This window comes from Electrophorus electricus, chromosome 15, assembly GCF_041902795.1.
Source record: "Electrophorus electricus isolate QZ-2024a chromosome 15, ASM4190279v1, whole genome shotgun sequence".
Classification (NCBI taxonomy): domain Eukaryota; kingdom Metazoa; phylum Chordata; class Actinopteri; order Gymnotiformes; family Gymnotidae; genus Electrophorus; species Electrophorus electricus.
Window position 1 is genome coordinate 15591912 of NC_137511.1, and position 12462 is coordinate 15604373.

Here is a 12462-nt window from a genome sequence, read left to right on the forward strand (position 1 = left end):
GCTCTCTCTTCCCACTCATGGTTGCCACGTAGAGAGACCTTTCTTCTCTCACTCTCTCTCCTGATCCCTGCCCTTCACCTCACCTCCTCTCTCTCTCTTTCTCTCTCTCTCTCTCTCTCTCTCTCTCTCAGTTACATTCTACATCTAAGGAGCTGGCAGTGTGGAAGTGTGTATGTGTGTGTGTGTGTGTACATGCCAGTCAGTGCCGGCAGTCTCTGTAACTGCAGCACCCTGAAGCGTACTTTGCACCCAGTAAAGAGGCTGAATTATAGAAAGAAGCTGATACTATATAGAAGCTTGCCTGCTTCATCTCTGAATTTTTATTTTTGGTTTTTATACACAGACATGATCTTTTTGACTTTAAGTTGATTGCCCTGAAGTTGACTTTTACAGGACAAGAGACTAATTTCTTTGCCAACTTACTGAGTGGGGTTTCAGGATCAATGGTTTTTTAAAGTCTCTCTCTCTCTCTCTCTCTCTCTCTCTCTCTCTCTCTCTCTCTCTCTCTCTCTCTCTCTCTTCAGGGGGGGTAAGTCAGGAGCTTGATCCCCCTCCCACAGTGGATGAGGCTGCCAACACGTTGATGACTCGGCTTGGCTTCCTGCTCGGAGACAAAGTGATCGAGGGGCCTCAGGGGTCTCAGTACAGCATGGAGGAGGCTGATGACACACAGGTATGCTACGTAACCTCCAGCATCTACAGAGAACGAGTAAGCACCAGGGGAAACGGAGCCAACATGGCAACTTGACGCACTTTCAGTCACAGTCGCCAGCTACAGGGAATGAATAGGCTTATATGGAAACTGAGCCAAGATGGAGGAACAAGACAGGCTCTGTCACAGTGTGTGACAGCCAGTTAGGGTGAATGGACTGGATGGAGCCAAAGCTCTCCTCTCTCCCACAGAAGAACACTGTGTTTGTTCACAGTCAAGAAAACATATAGGCAGTTATAGATTCATAAAACACAAAACCATGGAAATTAACACAAAAAATATAAACTTTCATTTTCCAGATGGCCATGATAAAATAATGTATGAATTACAGGTAGAACCTGGGTTATGAAATGTGACAGACACCCATGAAGGTCTCAGAAAGAGCTCTTATGAACAGATCCTCCTGCAGTACATTCTCTCTGCTTTTTCATCCTCCAAGGTGTAAGATAGTCATCACTCTTTTTTTCTGCATTGAAAAAACTATACCTCTAATTAGGGAATTGTGTAACACTTATTACTTTGATATTTGGTTCTGCTGATACAGCACTTTTCCCCTGAATGCTTTAATTTTGTTTAGCTTTTGTTTTCTCTAAGTGATTTGAGGATCAACTTTCCACTGCACAGTCCTTAGACTGGAACATTTTCTAAGGGGGGGGGGGGGGGGGGGTGTGAATTCTTAGAATAGTTCAGCCCTATTAAGCAGAGAGGTGATGAAGCCTATATGGGAATGAATGAGCTAAACTCATGAGCCCATCATTTGAGTGTTAAAACTATCCGTATTGGGTCATGCTTCATTTTGACAAACCATCATTTATTTTACTTGTGATTTCCATAATGCGCAATGTGGAATTGGTAGCTCAGTGGTACTTGTAATTGGAAGGTTGCCAAGTTGCCACTGTTGGGCCCCTGAGCAAGACCCTTAACCCTCATTAGCTCAAGTTGTACTCAGTCATAAATGTAAGTCGCTTTGGATAAAAGCGCCACCACATAAATGTAGATAAGTGAAGATAATTTGTGGAATTGAATAATATTTGAATTCAAGTAGAATATGCAAGTAGCTAGGTGTTAGTAGTCTTCAGTGTAAGCATAAGATGGAAGTTGCTGTGATATGTTTTGAAATACTGTAACGGCATTTAAGCTTGTGACGAGTTCAGTGGACAGCTTTGGCAAATGTTTTAATGATGCATTAGTTTATAATGTGATATTAACGTGAAACATTTTAGACAAAATCAGTATTAAAAAAGATGGTATGACACCTTCATGCCTTTAGTCATAGACCATCCTGAGGTAATTGAATGCGAAGTTCTTGCATGAATTAACCACTGAAGGAGTGCATCCCTCCCTTCAGTCCTACACCATCCAGCCAAAGCTTCCTCCAAAAACAAGCACGCTTAGCACTTGCCCCCCCCGGCCACCGCGACCAGCCACAAGCCAACACCAGCTGAGTCTGTCGTTGGGTGCGATTAGGGTGCCACGGCAACCCCATCTCCTGGCAACTGACAAACAGGATGGAGTGCCTGCTGAGGGAGGGGGTGGGGCTGATGGAGGGCTTCCTCCTGTTGTGCAGCTGGGTTTCCTGCTCTGACAGAGATTAATTAGGCTAGCACTCGCGTATGTGCGCGTGCACACATGCCCCGACAGAGGTGTTGAGTGAGAGTCTGCGTTTTGTGTGCAGGGTGTGGGCGTGAGTGGAAGGATGAGCCCATGCTCCACCCTCACCAGCAGTACTGCGTCCCCTCCAGCATGCAGCCCCTGCTCCACTCTCCCTCCCGGAGTGCCAGGGCAGGCTGTCACCAGCCCAACCTCCACCCTGGAGAGCAGAGACAGTGGCATTATCGGTGAGTAGCACACACACACACACACACACACACACACACACACACACACACACACACACACACACACACACACACACACACACACACACACACACAAACATGCTCAAATGGTTCAATACAAATGCATGAATGATTGCTTTATCTAAACTGCAGTAAACGCATACAAGAAGTTAAAAAATGTAATGGGTAAAATGTAGCCCTCATCACAAAGAGCTTTTGCCCACTAAATGAACAGAGTGGTTTTTCAGTGGTTGGTTATGGATGCTCACAGACAGCTGCTTATTAACCTGCATACTAACATATACTTCCCCCAGTGTTGCAAAAGTGACAAATACTTTATTCTCATTTATGAATATTAATTCTAAGTCAATCTAAAGTTAGTATTGTATATAAAATAATAAAGGATTTATTGCTAAAGGCTAGATGTAACTTCTATGAATTAAACATTGTACAAAGGGGTAGGGAAGACACACTCAATAGTCATCCACTCATGGGAGCCTACATGCCTATATAAACTTGCAAATGTGCACTTGCACACAGACAGACAGACAGACAGATGCGCGCGCACACACACACACACATACACACACACACACACACCTATACATGGCTCTTGCCGCTCTGCCAGGGCTGCTTTTCTCCATGCTCTTCCATAAACAACCTTCCCCTGTTTTGTCTATATTTCCACCTCTTGCTCCACATTCTGGGCCCTCCCCACGGTTCAGCCACCCTGACCAGCTACTCAGAGCCTGCAGAGCGGGGTGGGAAACATAGCGAGGGCTCGCGCGCCAGCAGCCTCAAACTCTGGCACTCGCACCGTGCCACGCTTGATTCCAGCCTCTACCGCCTCGATGAGAATATGGCCGCCTCCACGCACAGCCTGAACAAGATCCCTGAGCCTGGCTCCGCCCATGGCTTCTCTTACCCCACCCCCCTCTACCTCATGCCCCGCCCCAACTCTGTGGCAGGTGAGTCAAATCACCACCTTGTTCCCTGTTTGTGCTGTCCGTTTTATTTCCTGTCTGCTGGGCATCAGGGGGTGTCCCAGACCTCTCCAGGTTAGACTGCTGATCTGGGATCAGCTTCAGCATTTCTCATCCTAGAGGTGATCTAACATCCCCACACCTACTCCAGTATGCTTGAAACTAACAGGACCTGATTATTGTTCTCTTTTTCTCCACTGCGCTGGTCTCTTCACAGTGTAACAACATATTTATACACAATAATAAGGCGACATTCCATTAAAGCTTAATGACAGCACAGCACATATATCAGGGTGTGTGTGTGTGTGTGTGTGTGTGTGTGTGTATGTGTGTGTGTGTGTGTGTGTGTGTGTGTGTGTGTGTGTGTTTGCGTGTGTGTGTCCGGGTCGGAACTCCCTAAAGCAAAGACAAAATATGTAAGCTGACATGGAAATAAAGAGCGCTCCTTGTGTAAACTGGAGGCTATGTGATTAGGTTTGTGTACCAGAACTCATAGGTGTTGTATTTGAGCAGCTTGCAGTTTGAGGAGTGATTTGGTTGTTTGTGTTAGGAAATGATGAGCAGTATTAAAGTTAATTTGTCAGGAGGAAGGCAAGAACAGCAATACAAAGTAAGTCGTGTATAAATGGGAGAGGAGACCAGATTGGCTGCAATGCTACATTATTAACATTGCTGTTATCTGATTAGCTCTAGACATCACCAAACGAATGTCTACATAGACCCCTCTTGTCCAGGGAAGGCAATGTTGGTGTACATTACTTGTATAGAAGCCATACTGTTTGTGAGGGTACACGCATGCCATATTACATCCCCCGCAGGTCTCTGTAGTGGGAGTCTAGATGTCTTTCTCATGGTGAGCTGAGGTGGCTCAGGACTTAGCTGCAGTCTAACTGGTGTCTGTGGGCTTAACAACTAACACAGCCTGTTTGTGGAGAATAATAGCAGGGCCTTCAAAAGAATGTGGGATCTGGAGAGAAAGGTGCTATTGCAAAACACCACCAGTGTAGACAAGGTAAAGAGAGTGGGTGGAGAACAGAGAGAAGCTGGCTGAGGCAGAGGAGGACGATGAAGGGCAAGCCAGACAAAGAGAGAGTTGTTATTAGCTGTTATAAGGAGGGTGAGAGTCGGAAGGGAAAACGGTGGAAGGAGCATGACAATGTAAAGTCGGGGATTATCAGCCGGAAGAGGAATCAAACACACGGAGAGAGAGGAGAGGAGTGGGTTCTCTTTAAGCCAAGGGACAGGAGCTCCGCATAGAGTGCAGTGGGAACGCTACACTGTGGACTAGCTGAGCTCCCGTGGTAGACGAGATCAAAGTTACATCAACGAGACCCCTCAGCGCACTAGCAGCATTAACTTTGTAGTGAGAGAAACAGAGAGAGGGGGAAAGGGAGAGAGAGAGAAAAAGAATGAGGGAGAGAGAGAGAGAGAGAGAGAGAGAGAGAGAGAGAGGGAGAGAGAGCTGGGAGGAGCAAATAAGAATAATGGATGGATAGGAAGAAAAAGTCTCTGTAGGAAGCTGAGCCTTAGAGGAGAGCACTGTAGACCTCTGCACACATATATAATGTACGGCAGGCATGCAGATGAAGACAAAACACAACACAAGCAGTGTTTTCTACCCTAGAGCCAAACTTTACCTTTCGGTACACTCAATCCACAACAGTCAGTTTATCATTAATCATATTTGTTACTTTCAGTCGCATATTATTCCTTTAATAGACAATCTTATTCTTTGATCAAATGTACAGTTAATGGCAGTGTGATACAAAATGTAAAGAGAAGATATTTTAGTAAGCATATGTGTTATTGAAATGCTACAGTTGCTAGATGATTAGAAATAATTAAATCAGCAAGGGCACTAACTAATAAGTGAAGTGTAAATATATTAAAGCAGCATTTTCATTGGCTAAGTGGTGTAAACATATTAAAGCAGCATTTTCATTGGCCAAGTGCATATATCAGGTGTAATCCTGGGTGTTGGTGGAGAAGACTGAGTTCTCAGTGATGTTCATTGTCACTCTGTGTGTCATATGGTGTTGAATACACAACTGCACTGACAGTCAAATGTCTGGAGAGTAATTCTCAGTAATGCTCTTCATTCTGAGCAGACATGGACATACACACACACATACACACACACACACGCACATCAACCAACACACTCAAAGTATTGCTACTGAATAACGTCATACCTGCCGTAGCATTTTACCCGTACTTGACACTCAAACACAGAATCAATTTCAAAGTACTGCTTTAAAATCTTGTGTGACAGTATTCAGTGTTGCATAGTCACAAAGTCTATCTTTTTATGTCTATTTCAGAAAATAGCTTTGAGTAAAGTTAGAAGGGGTCAGATCGACAGATCTGACACCTTTTGTGTGTGTGTGTGTGTGTGTGCACGCGCATGTGCATGCATGTGTGAAGTGCATTACTCTTCACACACACACACACACACACACACACACACACACACACACACACACACACACACACACACACACACACACACACACTCACACCCATGCATATAGACCAAGGGCAGCATTACTCAGAGACCCTCTGAGACAGGCCTGCTCTGAATGTGCTGGCAGTGTGCTGCATTGCAGATGCTGTAGACAGAAACACAAAGACTTCAGCTGATCTGAGCTTATCTACAGCATGGAGAGAATTAATGGGAATGATGGAGAGCACTGTGTTCTCCTATGAAACTGCCATGGGCTTACACACACACACACACACACACACACGCGCGCGCGCGCGCACACTCGACTGCCTGTGCCCTGGATTATGTGACAGAAGTCACCTCTATATTCTGCTCAAAAGAAAGACATACAAGCAGCAGCAGAGTCAGTGCAGTTATCTTCCAACGCTGCTGTATCTGGCTGTTGTATGCTACTGTATGGTTAGAGTAGCCCAAAGGCCATGGAGAAGTCACCATGGAACAGCAGTCATTCTGTCATCCACTGTCCTGTGAATCTGTCACTACAGTGTGATGCACGCACACGCACACGCACACACACACACACACACACACACACACACACACACACACAAACACTCAAGACAGCTTGTACAGCTTGTCAATTCAGTGGGACATTCAGACATCAGCATACAGGATTTAACCAAGATGAGGTGTGTCCACCATCACGCAGACTGTATAGGAATATCAGAGAATCGCTGTTGCCCAGTAGGGACACTGTCCTCAACACTTCGGCATGGCACAGAAGACACAAGTGTGAGCGGTCAGAGTGCAGATCCTGAGTGCCCTTCGCAGACCCCCCACTGCAGTGACTTCACTGAGACACACTGGTTTGGGGAGCTGCAGTGACAAGCGCATGTCCTCATGAGTCTTCTGTGGTGAATATTTTTGCACTGCATTCTTTCTTTTCTCCCATGGTGGAATTGTTTTTTGACTTTCTGACAAAGTCTAGAATTTAAGTGAAGCTGCCATGATCATATCCTCTTTACTGCACCTGCTAATCCGGATTATCCAAGATTATGTATATTGGTGACTCTGTATCTTAGTTTGTAAATATCAGGTCAGGGAATGTAATTAAAAGTGCTTTTATGGGCAATTGGAACATACTAGAATTGCCTTTACTATGAGATTATATAGGTGTAGTGTATTATTTACTAAACCATACTGCATACTAAATACTGTATACTGAATGGATGTAAGCATTTCATATCGGCTATGAACGATTACCTAATTTTTTAAAATTCTGTAAATATTCTGTAAATTATGTACAATATTATTTTATCATATTCATGACCTGCCACTTTTACTTACACTATGGAAAATTATTTTTACTTTTACTGCACCAGTGTAATACCAGAATGTTAACTCATATTGGGATTACAGCATGCATTTGTAGAAAATCTGTTCTTTAGTGGGTGGTAAGTATTGTTGATGCTTCTTAAATGTGAGATTATTAGACTCTTGGTTCATTTCAGCCAAAGCTTGGAGGACCTTCAGGGCTTCTTCTGTTCTTCCTTTCAGTCGTCTTTACTGTTATTGTCCATGTGTTCATCTTCTGAATCAGGAACTCCCTCGTAGAGCCGTGGGTTTTTCTGAACATGAAACAGTGAAGCGACTGTAAAACCACCCTGTAGCAGCTCTCTGCTTTTGGCGTGACATGACACTATCACAGAAGAATGGAAAGGTGTTTGAGTGTGGGTGCGTGTGAAAGCTTGAACGTGTGACCAACAAACTCTGGACTCAACTCACATAGTACACAGTATCTGAAGCACAATTGAAGAATTCAGAGAGAGGGAAATAAAACAACCAGTGGCTATTCTTATAAAAACTATGTTGTTCCTAAATGTCTTAATGTAGGAGTATGTTTTTCAGTATGTATGGTTTAGTATATTTTTTCAGTATGTATGTTTCAGTATGTATGGTTCAGTTTTTGACCAGTAATGCTGACTGCTAAAATCCAGTGGAGGATAGTAAATCCTCTTCAGTCACCGAATCAAAGAATTGGTAACACGTAGCCTACTTTGTTTGGGGAAGAGAAGCATAACTCCTGTTACATCATGCTTCGATGGTTGTATGTTGTCTACAAGTCTTCTCCTCTCTCTCTCTCTGCACATTCAGCCACTAGCTCAGCTCACCTGGAGGACCTAGCCTACCTGGATGAGCAGAGACACGCCCCCCTGCGCACCTCGCTGCGTATGACCCGACAAAATAACATGGCTGCTGGACGCTCGGGCCAGGACTTGAGAGGTAAGCTGTTTTGTGTGTGTGTGTGTGTGTGTGTGCATGTGTGTGTGTGTGTGCGTGCTTGCGTGCATGTGTGTGTGTGTGTGTGCTTGCGTGTGTGTGTGCACGAGTGTCCCAGTGTCCCCAAATGGATAATAGAATGTCAGAATGTTTAGCTCTTAAACCCCAGGCTTTTATTAAGCTACTGATCTTAACAATATTGATAGTAAAATGAGAGGTGGATGCAGGAGAGTTCCTGAGAGTTTGGACCTTGGGTAAGTCACATTAAATGTGATGAGATTAAACAAAACATTTCTTGAAGCAATTTTGTGTGTGTATGTGGCTTAGGGTCCATGTTACGTATGAGTTAGGACCAGGCTTTAGTTCAAGGTTAGGCTTAAGTTTAGGCCTATGATTAGTGATCTATATTACATATTTTATGTAGGTCCTCACAATGATATAAAAAGATGGTCTGTATGAAAGTATGTGAGCATATGTGTGTATCTGAGCTCCTGAAACTCAACTGGAAAAATACATTTGCTTTTGTGTCCTTGCCACAGGGTGAGGCTCAAGTTACTCCAGAACGAGCCTGATATAACAGCTTTCTATCCAACTTTTTAAAATGGGGGGTTTAAACACCCCAACCTTCTCCTCCCCTGTCTATACTTTCCCACACACAGCTCTCTGTAGACTCCCCTCTTGAGCATGAGCCCACTGGGAGAGTTTGTGCAGGACCAAGAGGCTTCCCTGCCTGCTCATATCAGTGTCACTGTCACTGAGTCTAGCCTAACGCTATCACTGAAGCAAACACACTCGCGCTCTCTCACTCAAGAGCAATATGCAAGCTAATAAAGGAAGACACACCTTCAGTACCAATGACACCACGTTTCCATCATGTTTACACACCATGCCCCTCTAACACAACCAAGCCCACCCTGTAACAGACGTCGCATTTACCAACTCGCCAAACTTACACTTGACGAACAGCCACACACAGACATACTCGCATGCCTCCATGCCATGGAAGTGTGTAGAAGTGTGTGGACGTGAGTGGCAGTGTGTGAAAGTAAGTGGAAGTGTGTGAAAGTGTTGGAAAGTGCGTGGAAGTGAATGGAGGTGTGCGGACATGTGTGGAAGTGAGTGAAAGTGTTGGAAAGGGCGTGGAAGTGAATGGAAGTGAATGGAGGTGTGCGGACATGTGTGGAAGTGAGTGAAAGTGTTGGAAAGTGCGTGGAAGTGAATGGAAGTGAATGGAGGTGTGCGGACATGTGTGGAAGTGAGTGAAAGTTATTTGACTTGTGCCGTCCCCTGCCAGCTCCCTCTCCTGTCTGCTGAGTCATTCTCACCTGGTGAATAATTAGAGGCTAACATGCTTCATCTGGTGATAAGGAGAAGAAAACGTGAGAAAGTGAAGCTGACATTGCCCATAATCTCAGTATACTACAGTATTATTCTGCAGCATCCCAAAGTAGAGCTGCATAAAACATCGTCTGTTCATCATTATTGCAGTATTGAACAGAAGGCTGCAATGGGCAAATGAGCCATCAAACAAACCACATTTTTTTTTATAATTGGGTGCTGTGATCATTCTGACCAGTCTCAGACACTCCAGATGGGTTTCCTATGGATGGACCGATGAATCACAGCATTCACATTATTCAACAAATGAAAATAAAGTTGATTAAAATAGAGCAGGTTAACTGTGTCATATCAAAGATTGACTAGAGATTGATTGTTTTAATGCAGAAGTATGGTTGAACATGTCATGAAACCTTATTTGAAGCACACCTTCTCCATTGCTTGGGAGCAGCTTATTGAGGTGCCTTACACGCTTTTTAGCAATTGCTATAGTTAAAAAAATCCTAAAACAACTCAGTGCAGTATTTTGCCATTATCGTTTAGTCCTCCCCTCAAAAAGCACAATCTAGCCAGGTCACACCACAGGACACTCACAGAAACAGCATGCACATATGCTATTTGTCAGGTTCAGCACGATCCCATAATGTGTAAGGTCTCCTCTGCTGTGTATTAACTGTGACAGTAAATAATACTTATAAAATTGTTTTTACTTACTGTTTCTCAGAACTATCACTTGGCATTATACAAAATAGTAAGCAAATCAGTATGCAGAGGTCAATAAAAGTAAAGCTAATTTCAAAAACATTTTTTAAAGAGGTTGGAAACAGGTAGCAGCATGTCAGGGCATTTGACAAGACCCTTACAGAGCAAAACTCTGTTCCTTTTACATTCACTTGTCTCTTATTTATTTTAAGATGCTTGTGAAGACCCAAGAGAGCACTTGGGTCTTAACATGGTAATAAACCCATGAAGGGATGTATTGGAGGATTCTCTACAACCTGGAAGTGGGATGTAGTTACATGCTGCTTGTGAATATGGAGGAACTTTTCTCATTGCGGGTCATATTTTACCATGATAGAAATAGCATAGTATTTTGTAAATATAACTTGAATATCACTTTAGCGTGAAGCTCAAAAGACGAGCCAGTGTCACCTTAATATTTCAGAAAACAGATCTGATGTTAGGATTTAGAGTGTTGGGTAAACTTGACCACATTTGCTGAGAGGCAAGGGTCTCATAATATGTTCTCATGGTGAGAGTCCAGTAAGTCACATATGTTCTATAAATGTGCTGCACGTGGTGAAGGAATACAGCTGATCTGCTGTAGTCTGACATCTAGTAAAAAGCAGATGAGTTGGACTTTAGGAATTGAACAGTTCTCCATCCACATATGGCATTCCAGTTCTCTGAGGCACACAGGTAAAGAACACCTGTCAACTGAGCTCCTACAAAACATGTGATGGTAATAGTTGTATTTGGAGGTTCAGAACCACCAGGGATTGAGGGCCATTGACATGCTTCCTAAATATGATGGTGAAGTGTTTTAAGAAGGCTGAGAAGCAGTTAGTTCCTCACGGGAGCTGAGATATGCTCTGCCTTGTCTTATTATTCCCCCCCCCCCCCCCCCCCCCGTCTTTTCTTCACTGGGTTGTTGTGTGTATGTGTGATTTTCCTTGTCTTGTTGGAAGCCACTGCAGGGACATGTTACTCTAGCCTGGTCCCACACGTGTGCACTGTGACTCTTATTAGATTCTGACTTTCTCCCATGGCAGAGCTTTGTTGAGTGGGCTCCCCGTAGTCATGGAGGCCAAATAAGCTCCTTACTTTCATCCTCCTCCCTCTCTTTTACACCTTTTCTCATACAGAAGTAGCCCTCTGTTACCGATTCCTTCACTCCATCCATCTTTTTTATATATATATGTAGTCTTTTTTTACATTTCTCCCACACACATGTGTGTGTATGTGTGACTGTTTGCGTGAGTGTGTGTGTCAGTTTCTGCTAACACCCATGCCTGGTAGTCTCAGTCATCTAAGTTGCTGCTATGCTAACAGTGCATCCTGCCTGATGTGTTAGAAGGCCAGTAACATCACAGTGGTATTTTTTGTCAGAGGACTCCATTATACACAATTGTGCTCTACTGTACAGCTGTGAGTGGGTGTGTGTGCATATGAGTCTGAAAGAGAGAAAGAACCATAGGATGCTTTGTTCAAATGAAAAGGTTTATTTGTCATTTGAGAGTTTTTTAAATGAACAATGTAAAATTTGTTGCAAATAGCAAACAGTTTGTGTCATTGCTATATATAGTGAGTATTTGTAATCTTCTGTTTTTCTAGCTCTGTCTTTTTTGTCTATAAGAGTATTTGATCTCTCTATCTCTTTCTCTCTCTCTCTCTCTCTCTCTCTCTCTCTCTCTCTCTCTCTCTCTGTGCTGCAGTGCGATTCGCCCCATACAGACTCCAGGATATAGCACTAAAGCCGCTGCTCTTCGAGGTGCCCAGTATCACCATGGACTCTGTGTTCACGGGACGGGACTGGCTCTTCCAGGAGATTGACACACAGCTGGCGCAGCCGAACCCTGCCTCCAACCGCGGGGTTGTCCTGGTGGGCAACGTGGGTTTCGGCAAGACGGCCATCATCTCCCGTCTGGTAGCACTCAGCTGCCATGGCAACCGCATGAGGCAGATCGCTTCTGACAGTCCACAGGCCTCACCCAAATGTAAGGGTCAATAAGTTAGGGAAAGGTTGGATTGTACAGATGTGGTTGTACTGATGTGAAATGTTAAAGACAGTATTGGATTGTATAGTCATATTTCCATTACAAGACACAGTGTGTGTGTGTGTGTGTGTGTCTGTGTGTCTGTGTGTCA

At 44.0% G+C, this 12462-nt stretch overlaps 1 protein-coding gene across 7 annotated transcripts in view; it reads left to right on the forward strand.

Moving 5' to 3' along the window:
- tanc2b (tetratricopeptide repeat, ankyrin repeat and coiled-coil containing 2b) overlaps positions 1–12462 on the forward strand; it is a 123803-nt gene that overhangs the window by 93785 nt on the left and 17556 nt on the right. For 6 of the 7 annotated variants that reach the window (XM_027005089.3, XM_081697228.1, XM_081697229.1 and 3 more), the window contains 5 exons: positions 525–673; positions 2388–2550; positions 3276–3518; positions 8131–8259; positions 12030–12311. In XM_027005089.3, coding sequence (XP_026860890.2) covers positions 525–673; positions 2388–2550; positions 3276–3518; positions 8131–8259; positions 12030–12311 — 966 coding nt within the window. The remainder of the gene's footprint in view (positions 1–524; positions 674–2387; positions 2551–3275; positions 3519–8130; positions 8260–12029; positions 12312–12462) is intronic. The other variant, XM_081697230.1, reaches the window with a different exon arrangement.